This window comes from Podarcis pityusensis, assembly GCF_964106645.2.
Source record: "Podarcis pityusensis genome assembly, chromosome: 3".
In the NCBI taxonomy this organism is placed as follows: domain Eukaryota; kingdom Metazoa; phylum Chordata; class Lepidosauria; order Squamata; family Lacertidae; genus Podarcis; species Podarcis pityusensis.
In genome coordinates this window covers 122,898,760-122,919,623 of record NC_138026.1, presented here as the reverse complement: position 1 = coordinate 122,919,623, position 20,864 = coordinate 122,898,760, and the positions used below count along the sequence as shown (strand labels likewise).

The 20,864-nt window shown below is 52.6% G+C and overlaps 1 protein-coding gene across 4 annotated transcripts; it reads right to left on the bottom strand.

Annotated features, from left to right (window-relative positions):
* Nucleotides 1-201: 201 nt before the first annotated feature.
* On the bottom strand, nucleotides 202-19,339 carry KHK (ketohexokinase). Of its 4 annotated transcripts, none has more exons than XM_081001156.1 (8): nucleotides 19,156-19,339; nucleotides 18,475-18,591; nucleotides 13,583-13,726; nucleotides 8,334-8,406; nucleotides 6,834-6,980; nucleotides 4,390-4,478; nucleotides 2,973-3,130; nucleotides 202-546 (listed from the first exon to the last, which is right to left on the bottom strand). In XM_081001156.1, the coding sequence occupies exons 1-8, from the start codon at nucleotides 19,326-19,328 to the stop codon at nucleotides 461-463; spliced, it is 987 nt and encodes a 328-aa protein (XP_080857282.1). In that variant the 5' UTR covers nucleotides 19,329-19,339; the 3' UTR covers nucleotides 202-460. The 4 variants fall into 4 exon arrangements, with proteins under 4 accessions (XP_080857282.1, XP_080857284.1, XP_080857283.1 ...); XM_081001158.1 differs by having other exon boundaries at nucleotides 13,592-13,726; nucleotides 19,156-19,338; XM_081001157.1 differs by lacking the exon at nucleotides 13,583-13,726 and adding an exon at nucleotides 13,380-13,514 and having other exon boundaries at nucleotides 19,156-19,337.
* Nucleotides 19,340-20,864: the final 1,525 nt, after the last annotated feature.

Sequence of the window (20,864 nt, the reverse complement as noted above, 5' to 3'; positions counted from 1 at the left end):
AATCTATGAAGCCACGAAGCCGACTGGCCCTGACTGTTAGCCTAATCTGCTTTACAGGGATTAATTGAGGGGGAGACCCATGCATGCCACCCAGAGCTCAGAATATAAATGCAAGAGAGAAATAAAACATCTGGGGCAGGCCAGCCCTTTCCATCCTGCCCCTTCACCCTACCCACACAGGTGGGGCTTCCACACAGAGGCCACTGGTCCAAGCATTTTATTGATCGGCCTTTGCAAAGAGGCAGCGCGGGCAAGTCTCTCTCCAGATCCAGGCCCAGCCAGGACACACAGGGCGGCCCGGGCACAGCAGAGAACCGGCTTTGGTTGCCCAGCCCCTCTGGACCTTTCAGAGAAACAGCACGCTTCTTCCTCGCTGAGTCAGGGGGGTTGTGTGATTTTGGTCCACGGCTTGATGAAGGTCCCCAGAAAAGATGGGCAGACATGGCTTGCTGCTTGCAGCTCACACGATGCCATCGTAGCCATGCACACCGCACTTCCGTCCGGCCACCTGACACCCGTAGGTGATTGCCTCGGCCAGGGGTCTCCCTGGAGGGGGGGAGACAGAGAGGGGTCAGTTGAGCTCTGAGGCAGAGAGGTGCCCTGGGGTTCAGGCAACAAGAACTCTCCCCGGCAAGACCCCTCTCCAGGGCAGAATTCAGGGCGTGCGAGATTTACCGTATTTTTCGCTGTATAAGACTCACTTTTTCCCTCCTAAAAAGTAAGGGGAAATGTGTGTGCGTCTTATGGAGCGAATGCAGGCTGTGCAGCTATCCCAGAAGCCAGAACAGCAAGAGGGATCGCTGCTTTCGCTGCGCAACGATCCCTCTTGCTGTTCTGGCTTCGCCCCTTCCATTGCTCCTCCCGCTTTGCTGAAGGGGTGCTGCGCAGAGAGCGAGAGAATATTTTTTTTCTTGTTCTCCTCTAAAACTAGGTGCGTCTTACAGTCGGGTGTGTCTTATAGAGCAAAAAATATGGTACTTGTTTTTCTGCTAAGAAGCCAAAGATCCACCAAGCGCAAAATTGTGGTCAGAGGAGGGAGGGGGCAGAGCACAGAATGAAGGGACATGCTCTGTCCATGCTCAGCTGCCCCAGGAATTTGGGCTACCAGAACTGAACTCACAGTCCGAGAATCATAGAATTGAAGAGTTGAAAGGGTCCCCTAAGGTTCCTCTAGTTGTTCCTGCTGCAGTGCTGGAACCATGGCTAAAGAAATTCTGTCTGGCAGCCCCCCCCCCCACCGTTGAAAAACCTCTCATGAAGGAGGGGGCACCACCTTCAGACGTCTCCACCCCACTGTCAAATGGCTCTAACAGCCAGAAAGTTCTTCCTAAAGTTTAGCTGGAGTCTCCTTTCCCGTCATTTGAATCCATTGGTTCAGTTCTCTGGAGCCGCAGAAAACAAGCTTGCTCCATGGTTCAGCCCTTCAGATAGTTGAAGATGGTTCTCATATCTATTCTCAGTCTCCTCATTTCCAGGCTAAATATCCCCAGCTCCTTCAACTGCTCCTCATCAGGCTCGGTTTCCAGACCTCGCATCATCTTGGTCTCCCTCCTCTGCCCACCTCCCAGCTTGTCAATATCCAATATAAATTGTGGTGCCCAGAACTGGACACGATATTCCAGAATCAAGTGGGACTCTGATTTCCCTTGACTCGGACCCTCGACTTCTGCAGATGCAGCCTGGAACAGCACTGGTCTTTTTTGCTGCTGCATCACCCTCTGGGCTCGGGTTCAGCTTGGAGTCCACCAAGACCCCCAGATCCTTTCCCCATGGGCTTTCCTTGTGCAGAGGTGTAGTGCAAAGGGAAGGATCTGCACCCGTGGCTCTAAGGCCAGGGGCCCTGGGGCCCCGATTCTGGGTTCTGCTGGGCCCATCCCGCGGGGCAGCAGACCAGCCCCCACCTCCGCCCCCTCACCCCACCTGCCCCACCCGACTTACTCCTTTCTTGTCACTTGAAGCCATGGGTTCGAGTCCTACACTCCAGAGCAGGAGAAAACAAATTTGCTCCCTCTTCCATGCAACAGCCCTTGAGATATTTGAAGATGGTTCTCATATCTATTCTCAGTCTCCTCATTTCCAGGCTAAACATCCCCAGCTCCTTCAACCGTTCCTCATCAGGCTTGGTTTCCAGACCCTGGATCATCTTGGTCTCCCTCCTCTGCCCACCTCCCAGCTTGCCAACATCCTTCTTAAACGGTGGCACCCAGAATTGGGCACAGGGCTCTGACCAAGGCAGAATAGTGGTACTACCACTGGTGCCAACTCCAGGGGGCCCTGGGCACCTACGATTGTTTTGTGGGTGCTCAGCGCCCGCACCACAGGGCCTCCGACACGACCTCTGGGGCCCCGCAAGGAACTGGAAGTTATGTCTGAGGCCTTGTGGGGCCTTGGAAGCCTTCTGGGGCTCCTAGGCGCTGCAACGTGAAGTCACGATCTCACGTTATGTTGCACATGTCGCTGGGCACCCATAATGTGGGGTCCAAGTTGGCGCCACTGGGTGCTATTAATTCCCTTGATCTGGGCACTAGACCTGCTGGTGCAGCTGAGAATAGCATTCACTTTTCTTGCTGCTGCATCACACGGATCATAGAAAGCAAAGCCAAGCAAGAGACTTGTAAGAAAGCAAAGAAAAGCTCAAAGCAAAATTCATAAGAAACAAAAGCAAAGCAAAGCAAAGCAAAGCAAAGCAGAGACTCATTTCCTCCCCCCAACTCCAGTCCTGGTCTCCCCCCCCCCAAAAAAAACCCCTTTCTTCTTTGCAGAGCCTAATTTTGAAGCAAGTTTGGGCAAGCTTTTTTGTTGCTCCTATAGTTAAAACTGACAGACAGTCCGAAGAGCATGGCGATCTACTGCAGACCCTGGAGATCTCTCCGTAGATCCCATGTCTGATGAGCAGGTTGCAGAACAGATCACAAAGGGGAGATATGGACATGCAGGCGACAGGGAGGAGGAGAGAAGCCCCCGCGACTCACCCCTGCTGAGGGCCAGGATCACGGCCGCGTTGAAGGTGTCCCCAGCACCCAAGGTGTCCACCACCACCTCGGGGGAGAAGGCGTCCGAGTGAACCAGCACCCCGTCCGGTCCCATGGCGTCGGCCCCCTCCTCAGCCCAGGCACAGACCAGGGTGGCTCTGGGGGGGGGGGGAGAAAGACGAAGGAGCCTTTAGCCTTGGGACAGAGACCCCGCAGGTGCCTGGGGGGGGAGGCCCAGGGGGCAGACGGAAAATGGGGGCACCCCCCAAAACACCCTCCCCACCTCCAAAAGTCCTGGTTCTTTCTCCCAAGGGAGCTGGGCTCAACAGGGCCTGTTTGGTTCAACCCAGGGAGGGGGAACCTGGGGGGGGGGTCCGCCAAGGCCCAGCAGCCAGGATGATGAAGTCCCATCCTGCAGACCAGCTTCACAGGTCATTTCAGCAAGTAGAATTGCATAATAATAATAATAATAATAATAATAATAATAATAATATCCACCCTTTACCCTAAGGTTCCAGGGCAGGTTGCAGCGTTGAAAAACATATTAAGCACTACGTAAAACAACTTACAACCACTTTAAATAAGATGGCTCTGAAAAAACAGAAACCCCAAGTGTCAGAAGTTGCTTTATAATTTTTTTAAAAAAGTAACTAATTTTTAATGTTTGCTCTAATAATAATAATAATAATAATAATAATAATAATTTATTTATACCCCTCCCATCTGGCTGGGTTTCCCCAGCCACTCTGGGCGGCCTCCAACAAAATATTAAAATACAATAGTCTGTCAAACATTAAAAGCTTCCCTGAACAGGGCTGCCTTCAGATGTCTCCTAAAAGTCTGGTAGTTGTTTTTTCCTTTGACATCTGGTGGGAGGGCGGGTGCCACCACTGAGAAGGCCCTTGCCTGCTTCCCTGTGACTTACGGATATTTTATGGATATGGATATTTTAAATGAACATTTTAAGATCATCTTTTTGCAAACCACTTGGGAGCCTTCAAGGTTTAGGGCAAGCGGCGTAGATACATTTTGTTAAATAAAAACATTCTGTAAAGAAAAGATGGAGGGAAGAATAAGGAGCAGTTCTGGAGCGTTGCGTAGAACTGTAGAATTGGGAGGGACCATGAGGGTCATCTAGTCCAACCCCTGCAAGGCGGGAATCCTTTTGCCCAACTTGGGGTTTGACCCCACGACCCTGAGGTGAAGAGCCTCATGCTCTAGCGACTCCCCTAAGTTCTTTGCAGCCCCCTTGGCATTTCCCACAGAGAACCGAAGGGCCAGTGGCCAGCTGCGCATTAAATCTAGATGCTGGAGTTGGCACGAGTTCCCCTCCCATGCCAGAGGGTGGGCAGGGGGGCTGAGGGGCACCCAGAGGCAATCCAGCCTGCCCCCTTCTCCTTGGGTAGTCTCCACCTACCCCGGCTTCAGATATCTGTGGAGCCCCTTGACAGCTTCGGCGGCCGAGTAGAAGCCCCTCGCCTTGGCTACGTCCTTGCTGACAAAGACCTGGAGGGGGGGAAGAGAAGCCAGAGTCACCTTCTCCTCTTGGTCTCTCTCTCTCAGAACACTAGAATTCCCAGGCGCCCAAGGAAGATGAATGTTGGAAGATGCAGAAAGGACTCAATCCTGCAGCACAGTGTTAGACTGTGGAACTCCCTCCCACAAGATGGCCACCTACCGGGACGGCTTTAAAAGAGGATTGGCTAAACTTATGGGGGAGAAAGGGGCTCTCAGTGGCCACTTGCCAGGATGCAGAGATGCTTCTGAATGCCAGGGGCAGCAAGGGAGAGGGTTGCTCTCGTGCTCAGATCCTGCTTGTGGGTTTCCCGTAATGGGCATCTGGTCGGCCACGGTGAGAACAGGAGGCTGGACTAGGTGGGATCCCCACTGACCAGCAGCTAGGCTTGTCAGGCAGAGGCTCCAGTTCCAGAGGCAGTCTAGACTCCTGGGGTCTTAGGGGCATTTGGCCACTGTGAGGCGAACAGGATGCTGGTCCAGCAGAGCTCATTTCATGTTCTGAGGTCAGTCCTCCACCGCCAGGGCAGCACTGCCTTCCTGCTGCTCAGCCCAGGCAGTGCTTCACAAGCAGAACTTAGAACGGGAGAGTTGGAAGGGACCCCCAGGGGTCATCCAGCCCTGTTGTGGTTCTGGACAGTTGAGAGTTAACACTCCCAGGAGGCCTTCTTATTAACTGGGTGCACTGCCCATATAATCCGGGCATTTTCCTGTGGGATGAGCTCTCTCTGAGTGCAGACTGTCTGAGAATGTGAGCGAGATAGTTTCAGTTCTGTTGGAGACAGAAAGGTTTTCTTTTCTGTTTTGTATGCTTCAAAATAAAGAGTGATCGATTAGAAGCACTGGTGTCGAGATGAGTTATTGAAGACACCACGCAGACACAGACAAAGCCACAGTTCCTGCATGACCCCCTGGCATAGCTGTCAACTTACAGATTTGAAAATAAGGGACCAGCAGCCTCAAAAATCAGCAGCCAAAATCAGCAGCCAAACTAAGGGATTTTCAGAGCACAGGTATATTCAACTTCTGAGCCCCTCCGAGCCAAAGGCAGAAAGCCCAGCCAGCAGCCAAAGGAAGCCTCAAGCGGGGGTTCCCACAGCGCAGCAACCCGGCAAAGGGGATGCAGCAAGGAAAACCACCGTCACCTCTCCGCTGGGAAGCGCTGAGCAAAGGCGAGTCCCCAGGCAAAGCGGCTGATTTGATTGGCACAAGGCATGCAAGCTCCACCCCCCAGTCGTTCTTAGACTCCTTATTGGGTGAGCAACGCAGCCAAGCAACCCAGTTGGAGCCTCCCTCCTCCCTGGCCAGCAGGGAGGGAGGGAGGGAGAGGAGCTGCTTCCTTTGAAACCCGGGAAATTTAAGGGACATCATCAGTAAGGGACAGCAGCAGGACACGGTGCTGGGATAAGGGACTTTCCTGCCAAATAAGGGACGGTTGACAGCTATGCCCACTGGGTCAAAGGATTTACGACCCACAAACTTTAACAAGCCCAACCCCCAGCCATGCAGGAACCACAACTGAAGAATCCCTGGCAGATGTCCATCCATCTTTTAAATCTCCAAGGGAGTCCGTTCCATGTAAGGAGGACGTTCTGAGTATGGAGGATCCTGCCCCCAGGACGAGGAGGTCTGCCTGGTCCAGCCTGTGGCTCTTCGGAGCCGCGCAAAGGCCTCTTCCTCAGCCAAAGGCCTCTTCCGTGCCAGAGTCAGAAGCAGCAGCTGCTGTGCTCAGAGGCTTTCCCCCTTGTGCAGAGGAGGCTGTGGGGCAAAGGACCCGGGCAACGCTGGGCAGCGCCAGGGAGGGGCAGCCAAGCCCTGACCCTGAATGAGGGCTCCTGCTCCGAAGTCAGGGGGCTGTTTGTGGTCTGTGTGTGTGGTTTGGGAGCTGCACGGCCAGGGAAAAAACAATGCTGTCCAGGGTTGTCAATACTGCGGAGAGAATAATTGGGTGCCCTCTTCCCACCTTGGATCAAATCTACACTTCCAGGTGCCATAAGAAAGCTGCAGAGATAGCGCAGGATAGTGCGCACCCTGGAAATGATCTCTTTCAGCTTCTGCCTTCTGGAAGAAGCTCCAGGGTTATAAAGACCTGCCTGAGAAACAGTTTCTACTCAAATGCGATTTTGGTGTTAAACGCAGTGTAAGGTAGTCTCTATGGGAGTATATTGTATTTAATTCAGAGTTTTTAGGGGGCTAACCAGGCTGGGATAGCAGGCGTGTTGGTTTTTGAATGTCTTACGTAGATTTTTCAATTTTCTTGTTCTGTACGGGACAATGACAATAAAGATTAGCGTCTCGTTTCTGCCCCATCATCCTGGCTTCTCCCCCAGACAGAGGCTTTCCTACCACGTCTCCGTAGCCAAAGAGCTGGTATATCTCTGGCCGCGTCTTCTCCACTTCCACGGACGTGGTCACTCGGTCGGACGGCGGGCAGGTCCTGTTATACGCCTCCACGCGCTGGATCATCTTCACCTGCTCAGAGGCATTCCTGCCCTGGGGTTGGGAGAAGGTGGGTCTCAGAGGGAGGCAGGAACTCACCCTGACATCCCAGGGAGCTTCCGTGGCCAGGACAGCTGCACCCACAGCCAGAAGGTTGTGGCCACGGCAGTCCTGGCATTCATGCTCTGCTGAGCTCTAGATTACTGCAATGCCCTCTCCGTGGGGCTGCCCATGAAGACTGCCTGGAAATGCCACCCCTCCGGGCACCAGAGGGTTAATGGCCAACAGCTGGCATCCTCAAGGGCAGTGACTTATAGGCAGTGGCTCCCAAATTTTCCTGGGCCTCTGCCCCCTTGGTTCCATAAAGTCCCTCCCAACGACCTCTACCCTATAAAAAGCATTATTCAGCGTGCACACAGAGGAGGAAAACCCAATAAAATTCAAAACTGGAATGATTGCACATTTATTCAAAATCCAATTAAAAACTAGTTAGTTTAATTAACTCGACAAAAGTGATAAACTTGATCCAGTGATGCCAATGAAGTCTGATAGGTCATGAATAGCTCCAGCGCCATGGAGCCCCTCCTTGACTCTTCGTGCCTCCCTCCCAGTAACCCCACGACTCTAAGATCCAGTAACAACAGACTTTAAAGGGGGCCATCTCTGAATCAAGGCCCTGCAAACGCGACACGAAGCCCCTTTCGCAAAGAGGTTTGGCCCTGTCGCCTGCAGAGTGAGCGGCCTTGTTTTCAAAACCATTGCATGTGTTGACTGCCTCACAGGAAGTCTTGTTCCCAAAAGCTGTTTCTGTGTGCGAATGGCCAGTGTTGAAAACTTATCAATGGCCACCTGTAATAATCATAATCATAATAATTTATTATTTATACCCTGCCCATCTGGCTGGGCTTCCCCAGCCACTCTGGCCGGCTTCCCACAGAGTATTAAAATACAATGGTCTGTTAAACATTAAAAGCTTCCCTAAACAGGGCTGCCTTCAGATGTCTTCTAAAAGTCTGGTAGTTGTTGTTCTCTTTGACATCTGATGGGAGGGTGTTCCACAGGGCGGGCGCCACCACCAAGAAGGCCCTCTGCCTGGTTCCCTGTAACCTCACTTCTCGCAGGGATGGAACTGCCAGAAGGCCCTCGGAGCTGGACCCAGGTGTCCGGGGTGGAGATGCTCCTTCAGGTCTACTGGGCCTTTGAGGCCGTTTAGGGCTTTAAAGGTCAGCACCAACACTTTGAATTGTGCTCGGAAATGTCCTGGGAGCCAATGTAGGTCTTTCACCTATACTTTTCCGTCTTCATTTCCTGCTGATGGCAACCCCTTGTGGCACCTGCAACTCAGGAAGACCCTTCCTCCCTCTTGCCCCCCCCCCAATCTCCCCAGCAAGGGCTTCCTTCACTCACCTCCCAGTGGATCCACTTGTATTGAGACAGGTTGACCTGCTCAAAGTCAGCAGCCGTCACGTCCGGCAGGTTGCTGGTTGGGGGTGGCGGGGAGAAGGCGGAAGGGTGGGATGGGGGGGGGTTTACAAAGGTCTATGAGATGCAATGCCTTCACAGCCTCCTCTCCCACCCGAGATTATTCATTTGAACAACCCTGATCTGGTCATTGATTGAAAAGCACAAAGCAAGGTCTTGTTGTCTTGGCCTCCCACTGTAGCACAAGCCAGACCCAACTGCTGGGATCCATGCAGCCAGACACCCCCTCCCTATGGGCCCCCAGGTGCCCCGCAAAGTATGTGAGGAGGGGGCATCAAGGCAACAGTCAGCCCCTCTTCTCTCCCCCCCCAGGGTCCTATCAAGAAGCCCACTGCCTCAAAAACACGGAGGGTCCATCTATGTCTTGGATGCAAGTCTGATCTTGCAAAGAGGTATGTCCACTTTGATCCCCTTCTATGTACAGTAGTGCCTCGGTTCCCAAACACCGAAAACCCGGAAGCAAGCGTTCTGGCTTTCAAATGTTTTTTGGAAGCCAAACGTCTGATACAGATGTCGGCTATTGTTTCTGGGGCGCCTGCACCAATCAGAAGCTGCGCCTTGGTTTTCGAACATTTCGGAAGTCAAACAGACTTCGGATTAAGTTTGGCACTTTTGTTTTTGCCATTTATTTTGTGTTTTTGCTTTTGAGGTTTTTCCGGTTAATTTGTTTTTGTGACTGTATGGAACCCAGTTCAGCTACTGATTGATTGATTGTGTGACTGCGGAAATGGATAAAAGCAAGCAATGACTATCATCAGTGCAGGTGAGGGAAAAAAATAATTTTAATTTTAATCATCTACAATACGGTCTTATTTATTTTATAGTACAGTACATTGATTATTGCTTTCATTTTATGGATCAATTATCTTGGTTAGATAGCAAAATTCATGTTAAATTGCTGTTTTAGGGGTTGTTTTCAAAAGTCTGGAACGGATTAATCCGCTTTGCATTACCTTCTATGGGAAAGCGCGCCTTGGTTTTGGAACGCTTTGGTTTTGGAATAGATTTCTGGAATGGATTAAGTTTGAGAACCAAGGTACCACTGTATGCTGGGACCCAGGCAAGGTGCTGGCTTCGATCTGCACAGTCCCAAAGAGCTGGACTCAACATTATTCATGGGCTGCCTCTGAGCCTGCGGTTCCTGTATTGCAGGGGGTGAGTCGGATGGCCCTTTGAACACGACAGTTCTGCGATTGTGGCCGAAACCCTCACATTTGGATAACCAGAAGGAGCATCATCATAAGAACCTAATAAAAGCCTGCAGGATCAGGCCAGAGGCCCATCTGGTCCGGGATCCTGTTCTGACAGTGGCTGACCGGACCCTTGCGGGAAACCGGCAAGCAGGATCAACACTCTCCCTGCCTACAGTTCCCAGCATCTGGTCTTCAGAAGCATCCCTGCCTCCTCCATGAATTTGAGGTGAGCAAGGAGGGCTATGGGGACACCACAGAGGTTGACCAAAGAGCAGGGAGGAGATGGGAGGGAGAGAGACGTTCTTCTTCCTCTCCTGTAGAGGCAGTGACGGCCACCAACTTCAAAAGGGGAGCAGGCCAACAACGTGAAGGTCAAGAGCTACAAGTGACTGCAGAGTCACAGAACTGCCCAGTTGGAAGGGACCTCCAGGGGCCATCTAGTCCAGCCCCCTGCAATGCAGGAATCACAGCTCAAGGATCCCCCGACAGATGGCTGCCAGAGCACCTTGGGAGGGAGTCTGTTCCGCGGTCATACATCAGAAAATCCTTCCTGCCACAAGATCCCAGCAGGGAAGGACTGTGTGTGTCGTCCCCCCCAGCAGGCTTCCTGTTGGGGGATCCGGGAGGTCCCTGGAGGAGCACTTTCCTTGGGCCTGATCCGTCTGGCTGCTGCAGCCAGATGCTTCCCACATTCTGAACTCTTTGCTCCATGAGTCCCTTGCACTGAAAACTGGGGGGGGGGGGGGCGCTGTGGGTGGAGAGGCACCTACTGCAAAGGGTTAACGCTTGGCTCCAAGCCCCCTGACCTGTAGCCTCTAAGAGGAACTTTCTCAATGATTAACAGAGCAGCGGATCCTGCCCCCTGAGCAAAGGCCGGCCAGAACCCCATCCAGGGCTCAGCTGCCATTTCTCCCCCTGGCTGAGAGGGGGCAAGGATCAAGTCCAGCAGATGTCTCCATCTGGGGAGGGGGTCCCAGGGGGCAGAAGGAGGGACCCCTCCCCAGCCCTCTTCTCTCCCCAAAACAGTCACTGCCCCCTCCCAACACCAGACCCCGCTTTCCAAAAAGCAAGAGGAGGGAAACCCCCCCCGCCTTCCTCTGCCCCCACCTGCCCCTAAGAGCCCCCATTTGCTCCCTCCTCCAGACCAGGCAATGACCAGGAAGGCAGATCAGGGACGGATTGAGGGAGATGATTGGCTGCTGCATCTGGGCTGAATTATCAGGTGAATCTGCCGAGAATTATTGGGCAAGCATGGCTGTGCTTTCCCCTCTTCTCCCACTGGGTGGCGCCACTCAGGGAATGCGGGGGGGGGGGCATTTCAACTCCAATTCAGGCCATAAAGGTAAAGGTAAAGGGACCCCTGACCATTAGGTCCAGTCATGGCCGACTCTGGGGTTGTGACGCTCATCTGGCTTTATTGGCCGAGGGAGCCAGCGTACAGCTTCCGGGTCATGTGGCCAGCAGGACTAAGCCGCTTCTGGCGAACCAGAGCAGCGCACGGAAACGCTGTTTACCTTCCCGCCGGAGCGGTACCTATTTATCTACTTGCACTTCATGCTTTTGAACTGCTAGGTTGGCAGGAGCAGGGACCGAGCAACGGAAGCTCACCTCGTCGCGGGGATTCGAACCTCTGACCTTCTGATCGGCAAGCCCTAGGCTCTGTGGTTTAACCCACAGCGCCACCCACGTCCCTATATTTCAGGCCATAGCTGTCAACTTTTCCCTTTTCTTGCAAGGAATCCTATTTGGAATAAGGGAATTTCCCTTAAAGGAAGGGAAACGTGGACAGCTATGGCTCAGGCTTCTCAAGCAAACCGCTACCCTCTGAACCGGGCCGTAAGCCAGAGGGTGCAGAGAAGCCTCAGGCCGCTTGGCCACAGGTGTGGCTCAAGGGATCGGAATTAAATGAAGTTCCATTTATGATCACTTTGATGTGTATTTTGGGGGGGGGGTAAAGGGGGACAGGGGAGGGTTTTAGACCATTTTATTTACTTTTCCTATGTCCAGTTTTCCTGTAGTTATTCTGTCTCTCACAGCTACAATAAACCTACCGTTAAAATTATGTACTAGTCATTTCCTCGTCAGAGGGCAAATGGGCAAATTTAGCGGGGGTCAAATACTCCCCCCCCCGACTGTAACTGGTTCATTTTTTAAAAGTAGTTTTAAAATAAGTAAAGTCGGTGAGAGGGAAGCTGGAGGTCTTGGCAGCTCAGCCGCCGACTTCCTCAGAGGCCTCTCGGCCTCAGTGCTTCCAGTCTGTAAAATGGGAAGAGAGGATTTGAGCAAGGGGGCTGGGGGGGGGCTGGGCAGCTTGCCTTTGGGAACTGTGGGGCAAGCAGAAATTCAGCCACTGCAGCTTTGCACCCGAGCAGATCGGCTTGCAAAACTGAGCTCCTTTTGCTTGTGTAGCAGCTGTTAAAAGCTCAAGAAAAGGCCTGCTAGGGGGAAAAGTGGAGGGAAGTAACCTTTCTACTATTAATGATCAAATGCACTTTGCACGTTAATAGTCCAAGATTAATGATTAATATTAGGAATAAGAAGGGGGAGGGGGCAGAAAGAGAGAAGGTGACATTGAGCTGCCCCTTTGCTCTCACGCAGACCTTGCTCACGCACTCTTGACAATTTATTTCTCATTTACTGTATTTTTCCGTCTATAAGATGCCCCCCTGTATAAGATGCCCCTTATTTTGGGGGGCTCAGATTTAAGAAAATGGGGGGAGATGCATCCGTGTATAAAACGCCCTCTAATTTTTGACATTATTTTTTAGGGGAAAAAACTAGTCTTATACATGGAAAAATACGGTACAGTCATACCTCGGGTTACAGATGCTTCAGGCTGCGTTTTTTTGGGTTAGGTAAAGGTAAAGGGACCCCTGACCATTAGGTCCAGTCGTGGCCGACTCTGGGGTTGCGACGCTCATCTCGCTTTATTAGCCGAGGGAGCCAGCGTACAGCGTACAGCTTCCAGGTCATGTGGCCAGCATGACGAAGCCGCTTCTGGCGAACCAGAGCAGCGCACGGAAATGCCGTTTACCTTCCCGCCGGAGCGGGACCTATTTATCTCCTTCCACTTTGACGTGCTTTTGAACTGCTAGGTTGGCAGGAGCTGGGACCGAACAACAGGAGCTCACCCCGTCAAAGGGATTCGAACCGCTGACCTTCTGATCGGCAAGCCCTAGGCTCTGTGGTTTAACCCGCAGTGCCACCCACCCGGAAGTACTGGAACGGGTTACTTCCGGGTTTGACCGGTTGTGCATGCGCAGAAGCACTAAATCACACTTTGCACATGCGCAGAAACACTGAATCGCAAACCCGTGCATGCGCAGGTGCACTGCTGTGGACTGTGAACGCTGCAGGTTGCAAACATGCACCCCGCGCGGATCACGTTCGCAACCCGAGCATCCACTGCTGGATTGTAAAAATGGCAACCTCAAAGCGGTTTACAAAACTAAGCACCATATGAATTTTTCCTAATTGATAAAAGGGTTGGGACCGTTTCTAGAGAAAGCTGGGTCAATGCCCGCCCCCCCCCGGGATGATTGACAGCATGTCTGCCCTGTGGCAGCTGGCAAGGTTATTGTTTTGCTTATGTATTTCGTACCCCCCCCCATCTTATATCTTTATGCCCCGAACCGCCCTGAGGTCTTTGGGCAAAGGGTGCGATGCAAATTCAATAAATATTAGTCGGCAATAATAAATAGAGGGAGCCCTGTGGCGCCACCCAGTGGCAGGGTGGGGAGTTGGCGAGCGGGGGCAGCAGCTGCCCGCCTGGCCTTACATGTCATAGAGAGTGACCGTCCGAGAGCCGTTGTGGCAGTTGACGAGACAGATGGCGCAGGGCATCTCCCCCCGGCTTTGCCTCACCAGGTGAGAGACATCCACGTTGTAGCGGCGGAAGTCGGAGAGGATGAATCTTGGGGGCAGCGGAGGGGAGAGAAAGAGGAGGTTAGAGGCTGTGGCCCGGGGGGGGGGACCCCTCACCCTAAGCACCTCGCAGCGTGCAGGATGGTCCGGGTGCCCGTCGTGGAGTTGCTGATCACCATGGAGGTGGGCAGGGCGCACGCCGGGCGCGGCACCACGTGGGCAAGATCCACCTCGTAGCGCTGGAAATCCTCACGGACGAAGCTGGGTGGGCAAAGAAGAGGAGCCCCCTTAGGGGTGGGGAGGGCGAGAGGGGCTGGAGACCCCCTTTCTCACCCCATCTGGCCGCAGTGATCCACGCGACAGGCACCTCCAGGCTTGACTACTGTAACTCACTCTATGTGGGGCTGCCCTTGAAGCTGACCCACAAACTCCAGCGGGTGCAGAATGCTGCAGCGAGGCTCCTTATGGGGTCTCTGCCATGGGATCACATTCACCCAGTGCTTTACCAACTGCACTGGCTCCCGGTGGAGTCTAGGGTCAGGTTTAAGGTGCTGGTTTTGACCTTTAAAGCCCTATATGACCTAGGACCCTTGTACCTACGGGACCGCCTCTCCTGGTATGCCCCATGGAGGACCTTAAGGACTTTAGAGGTCCCAAGCCTCAAGGAGGTTAGATTGGTCTTAACTAGGGCCAGGGCCTTTTCAGTACTGGCCCCGACGTGGTGGAACGCTCTGTCACAGGGCCCTGCGGGACTTGACATCTTTCCGCAGGGCCTGCAAGACAGAGCTGTTCCACCTAGCCTTTGGTTTGGACTCGGTCTGACCCTGATGTTTCCCTCCCCTTATGGTCTTGATCTATGGGCTACTTTTAAAATGAGGCTGCATTTTAAATTGCATTTTAACCTGTATTTTAAATTGGTTTCCCCCCCTCTTTTTCCCCCCTATTATGTTTTTACTGTGATTTTATTGGTGTTAGCCGCCCTGAGCCCAGCTCTGGCCGGGGAGGGCGGGGTATAAATAAAATTTATTATTATTATTTATTATTAAGGACCCAGAGATGCGTTTTAAATAAAAGGGCACATTCTGCTTATGTAAAAACACGCTGATTCCCAGACTGTCTGTGGGCTGGATTTAGAAGGCAATTGGGCCAGATCCACCCCCAGGCCTTAGTTTGCCTACCCATGATAGAGAGTGCTAGGAGCTGCAGGCACCATTGGACCATGAAGGTAAAGGTAAAGGGACCCCTGACCATTAGGTCTGGGGTTGCGGCGCTCATCTCACTTTACTAGCCGAACCAGAGCAGCGCATGGAAATGCCGTTCACCTTCCCACCACAGCAGTACTTATTTATCTACTTGCACTTTGACGTGCTTTCAAACTGCTAGGTGGGCAGGAGCTGGGACTGAGCAACGGGAGCTCACCCCGTCGCGCGGATTCGAACCGCCGACCTCCTGATCGGCAAGTCCTAGGCTCAGTGGTTTAACCCACAGCACCACCTGCGTCCATGAAAGAGGGCCCCAAATCCACTCTGAGCCCGGAGTGCAAAATCTCTGCTTGGGGAGCAGAAGTGTCTCACAGAGAAGGTGGGAATTGGGTGAGGATTCCTGCAGGTACATGGGGGCAAAGCCTTTGTCTTCACCTTCCCATAAAAATCTGGGTCCAAGCAGGCAGCGACAGAGGGATTTCTCAAGATCTGCAAGACCCAAATACTTACATTCAGCTTCTCAATGCAAGAGGTGTCTGGGCTTGTGATTCTTGGGTGATGTTCTACTGCTGGAAAGCAGCTGCCCCTTGCTCTTTAATCCAGCTGTGTGGTGACTAAAGGAACTCTGCACATGCTCAGAAGGACCAGGGAAGGTGTGTGGGCCTTTATATTTCACATACCCAGAGCAGAGTCCCAGGACTCTTAACGGATCCTTTCTTAAATAACCACATCTGCCACATCTCATAGAATCACAAAATTGTAGAGCTGGAAGGGACCCAAGGGGACATCTAGTCCAACCCCCTGGAATAGGATGAGGCCTCCTTCTCCCAGGCTGATTCTCTCCCCATTTTGCAGACTGGAGTCCTACCATTCAAACTGGTTCTCAGAGCTGAATTCTGCCGACTAACTTCTTGGGGAAATCCAGCCACTGCCTGGAAGAAAACTGCAGGCCCTGGAGTCCTCTGGGGGTCTGTGCCTCTCCCTCACCCGCCCAGCACAGCACCAGGATCTGACCCTGCTCCTCAAAACCAGCAATGGATGGTGGGATCAGAAATCACAATGGGGTTTTTTTCTGGCATGTTTTGATTTGAGAAACTTTCTGTCCCCCTGAATCTAAAGAGATCTGATTCCAGCATGTACAGCTGACACATATTTCGTAAAGAAAACTCACAAGTATGTAGTGCTAACTTCACATGCTGTAAAAATCTCGGTACTATATAAGTATCTTAAAAGTACTTCTAATTGTCGAAAGTAGCTGAAATCGAAGGGGGTTTGGATGACCGTTGGGGGTCCCTTCCACTCTACAATTCTTTGAGGCCTGGCAAGTGAAGAAAACAACCGAGGAAGCAGACAGAAGCTCAGGCTGCCTTTTACTTGGGAGTAACCCTAATAAAATACAATTTGACTTACTTCCAAATAAACGTGCAGGGGGATAAACTATGCCGTTGGAACAAATTTTATTGTGGATAAAGCTTTTGTGGCAAGAGCCCACTGTGTCTGATGCAGGTGTGTTCACGCCCAGGTGTGGAAAAAATGGCAAGGTGTGAGGTCCGATTTGCAGACATCAGGGATGTCCAACAGGTAGATAATAATAATAAAAAAATTATTTATACCCTGCCCATCTGGCTGGGCTTCCCCAGCCACTCTGAGCGGCTTCCAACAAAATATTAAAAAATACAGTAATGTATCTAAAAAAGCCAATGCAATTCTGGGCTGCATCAATAGGAGTATAGCATCTAGATCAAGGGAAGTAATAGTGCCACTGTATTCTGCTCTGGTCAGACCTCACCTGGAGTACTGTGTCCAGTTCTGGGCACCACAGTTCAAGAAGGACACTGACAAACTGGAACGTGTCCAGAGGAGGGCAACCAAAATGGTCAAAGGCCTGGAAACGATGCCTTATGAGGAACGGCTAAGGGAGCTGGGCATGTTTAGCCTGGAGAAGAGGAGGTTAAGGGGTGATATGATAGCCATGTTCAAATATATAAAAGGATGTCACATAGGGGAGGGAGAACGGTTGTTTTCTGCTGCTCCAGAGAAGCGGACATGGAGCAATGGATCCAAACTACAAGAAAGAAGATTCCACCTAAACATTAGGAAGAACTTCCTGACAGTAAGAGCTGTTTGACAGTGGAATTTGCTGCCAAGGAGTGTGGTGGAGTCTCCTTCTTTGGAGGTCTTTAAGCAGAGGCTTGACAACCATATGTCAGGAGTGCTCTGATGGTGTTTCCTGCTTGGCAGGGGGTTGGACTCGATGGCCCTTGTGGTCTCTTCCAACTCTATGATTCTATGATTCTATGATTCTATGATCTACTGGCAGGTATCTGTGGTAGATTGTGGGACCCCCCCCCAAAAAAAGCTCTAGAATTTTGACTTCCCAAAAAAAGCTCAACAACTTTGGCAGATTACTGCCAGTTTTTAGTAGATCTCAGTCTGTTGAAAGTTGGACATGCCTGGGACACCTGAATGGAGTGACCACATTTGACCTCAGGTAAACAGAGTGACCATTTACACAGAAGCAGTTGCTGCTAACGCAACCAGCCTTTCCTTGCCAAGCGAACGGAGCATCTCTGTCCATGCACAAAAGGGTCCTCTCCCCTGAAGGCCCAGATACAGTTGCAGGATGATTCTGCTGCTGGAAAGGGGCCACTGCTGGGCTCACCATATTTACGCCACCTTTCTCTCCAGAGGACCTCAAGTTGTTCCCCACGGTTCTCCTTCCCCCCATTTCATCCTCATAACCAGTGCTTTTTATCTGGGGGGGACGCATACCACTAAATATTTTGTGGATCTAAGTTTGGCCTCATTAAGTGGCAGGATTTCAATATGAGCAGGAGAATGAGAGTACCCCTATTTTATTTTTTTTTAGGAAAAAAGCACTGCTCATAACAGTGAGGTAGGTTAAGCTGGCTCAAGGTCACCCAGTGACCTTCATGCCTGAGTGGGGATTCGAACCCTACTCTCCAAGGTCACGGTTTGATACTCTAACCCAGCGGCTCTCAACCTGGGGGTCCCCAGATGTTGTTGGACTACAACTCCCATCACTCCTGAGCTTTGGCCTTGCTAGCTAGGGGTGATGGGAGTTGTAGTCCAACGACATCTGGGGACCCCGAGGTGGAGAAGCGCTGCTCTAACCACTACTCAACACTTGTCAGTCCTAGACATTGATACAGAATTCTCACAGACTGCCCTTCTTGAATTTCATTGCCGTTTGACTCAGCACCTTATATTCTCCACTGTCATGGATGCTGAAATTCCTGCATTGCAGGGGTTGGACTAGATGACCCTCGGGGTCCCTTCTTTGACTCTGCCCTTCTGCCCCAACACCTGCCAGCTGCTGAGCCTTAAATGGCTTCACTTACTCATTAAAGTAAGACTTGGCTATTCATTTGTCATGCTACTTATTAATGTTAGAAGATGAATTACTAAAAGTAGGGAAAGGGCTCTGGGGGAAAATCGAGGAGTGGAAATTCCCCAGCCCTCCCCTCCCCTCTCGGAAAGGGCGTCAGGGGTCAGGATGGGACCAGCACCCAAATCCTGCCCATGCCAGAGCCACGTGCCAGGCTGGCTTCCACCCTGGGGCCCCTGACTTCCCTGGAGGAGGAGGAAGAGAAAGGATGGATCCTGCAAGACAAGGAGCCCATCACAGATTTGCGGAGCTGAAAGGGACCCCAGCGGGTCATCTAGTCTGACCCCAGTCCAAAGGACACCTGGCTGCCTCCTTTGCCAGGGTGCTGGGCAAAGGGCCCGTGGCCTCGCCCACCCTCCCCTGAAGGAGACCCACAAGGCTCCCCCCCAGTCACTTACTCTGCGGCGTGGCCGGGCGCCAGGGAGCCCATGAAGGCGCAGGGGGCGCCCAGCAGGGCCAGGACGGTGCAGGTGTTGGAAGCGTTGCCCCCGCGCTGCCATCGCTGCAACAGGCACCTGCCAGCCAGGGAGGAAGCAAGAAAGCAAGGAAGGCTGTCTGTCCCGGGTGCAGTGCAGCGGGCGGGACTAGATGACCCCCGGGGGCCCCTTCCAACTGTGCTTGAAGGAAGGGAGCCAAGCCGGCAGCTCAGCCGGGACAGGGAAGCCGCGAGCCCACCGCCCGCCCGCCCCTGGCACCCGGCGCGTCCCCAGGCCGGGCGTCTTCCAGCTCCCGGGTGCCAAGGCAGAGCCAGCCGCCCGCCCGCCCGCGGGGAGCCGGGCATCTTTCCCCAGTGCCAGCTCGGCCCCGAGACCAGGAGTGCCCAGGGCCCTGGTGCCATGCAGCGTGCATGGCCCGGGCTCCTGCCTGCGGGATCCTGGCAGACCCTCCGCCCGCCCGCGGGGAGCCTGGCATCTTTCCCCAGCCAGCGAGGGCGCACGAGTGCCAGCTCGCTCCGAGACCAGGAGTGCCCAGGGCAGGGGTTGCATGCAGCGGGCATGGCCCTGGCACCCAAAGTGGTGGGCGCCCGGCCCCTTCGTGGGGCATGTGGTGGGTGCCCGGGCACCTCTGCCAGGGGGTACCTGGTGTCCGAGTCCTCGGCCGGGTATCTCTCCACCACGCTGATGATGTCGAGGCACACCAGCCCCACGCACAGCACCCGCTTCTCGCCCATGGGCGCCGCTGCTGCCAGCCCGGCCCGCTGCTCCCAGGCTCGGCTCTCCCAGCGCAGGCAGGCAGCGCACTCGGCAGCCATTGGCCGGCCCGCGCCCCGCCCACCTCCCGGGGCTCATGCAAATCGAAGCCTCCCTATTGGCCGGGCGGGGCAACGCCCCTTCGCTCGCCAGCCCCGCCCCGGGATGTGGGGCCGCCAATCAGGAGGATGGGGGAGCAAAGATGTACATTGGGAACAAAGGAGGGGATTCCTGCGTCTGCAAAACCGAGTTAGAGATGAGCTCGCAGTATCTCCAAATCTGGGAGAGTTGTGTACAGCTATGCACCAAATAGTTTGAAGCTTAACATCAAAAAAACGAAGATCATGGCAACTGGGCCCATCACCTCCTGGCAAATAGAAGGGGAAGAAATGGAGGCAGTGAGAGGTTTTACTTTCTTGGGCTCCATGATCACTGCAGATGGTGACAGCAGCTACGAAATTAAAAGATGCCTGCTTCTTGGGAGAAAGGCGATGGCAAACCTAGACAACATCTTAAAAAGCAGACACATCACCTTGCCAACAAAGGTCCGTATAGTAAAAGCCATGGTTTTCCCTGTAGTGATGTATGGAAGTGAGAGCTGGACCACAAAGAAGGCTGATCACCGAAGAACGGATGCTTTTGAATTCTGGTGCTGGAGGAGACTCTGGAGAGTCCCATGGACTGCAAGAAGATCAAACCTCTCCATTCTGAAGGAAATCAGCCCTGAGTGCTCCCTGGAAGGACAGATCCTGAAGCTGAGGCTCCAAGACTTTGGCCACCTCATGAGAAGAGAAGACTTCCTGGAAAAGACCCTGATGTTGGGAAAGATGGAGGGCACAAGCAGAAAGGGACGACAGAGGACGAGATGGTGGGACAGTGTTCTCGAAGCTACCAGCATGAGTTTGACCAAACTGCGGGAGGCAGCAGAAGACAGGAGGGCCTGGCATGCTCTGGTCCAGGGGGGTCACGAAGAGGCGGACATGACTAAATGACTAAACAACAACATTCATCAAATGAAAAACAACAAAGCCAGCAGACCTGATGGGATACCTGCTGAAGTCTTCAGAGTGGGCGGGATTGAATTTACAGAACAACTTCACATGCTCATCAAAAAAATTTGGGAGAGAGAGGAGATCCCAACAGACTTTATGGATGCCAAAATTATCAATATCTTTGAGAAAGGTGCTGCAGGAATTTATGTATAGGTTGGGGGGGGGGTTGCCCCTCCAGCAGATACCATGCACATGCAGCCCACTACCAAAATCAGCACAATCACTTTTGTTAATTTTGTGATTTGTCCCCACAAAACACTTCATCACAGTTTCTTCCTATCTATTCAAAGGGCCTCTGCTGTAGAATACCAAATGTAAGAATTCACTGATAAATGTATCTCTGTACTGGCTCACTAGGCAAACTTCATAAATTCATCTAGACCTGTGAGCTCAGCCTCTCAGTAGCCCCTCTGCCTGAGGGATAATTCCTGGCATCCTGATACCTGAGTGCCAGTCAGGTAGCCATGCCAGAAATAACAAACCCAGATGAAGACAAAAGGGTGTGATTAACTTGGCTGGGAAACAGGGAAATACACTGTATCTCTT

Excerpts from the sequence above, each read along its gene's own strand:
- KHK (XM_081001156.1), bottom strand. The coding sequence starts at position 19,328 with ATGGCTGCCGAGTGCGCTGCCTGCCTGCGCTGGGAGAGCCGAGCCTGG. Across the intron at positions 6,981-8,333 it reads ACAAGTGGATCCACTGGGAG|GGCAGGAATGCCTCTGAGCA; the intron begins GTGAGTGAAGGA and ends TCCCAACCCCAG. Across the intron at positions 3,131-4,389 it reads CACAGATATCTGAAGCCGGG|AGCCACCCTGGTCTGTGCCT; the intron begins GTAGGTGGAGAC and ends CCCCCCCCCCAG.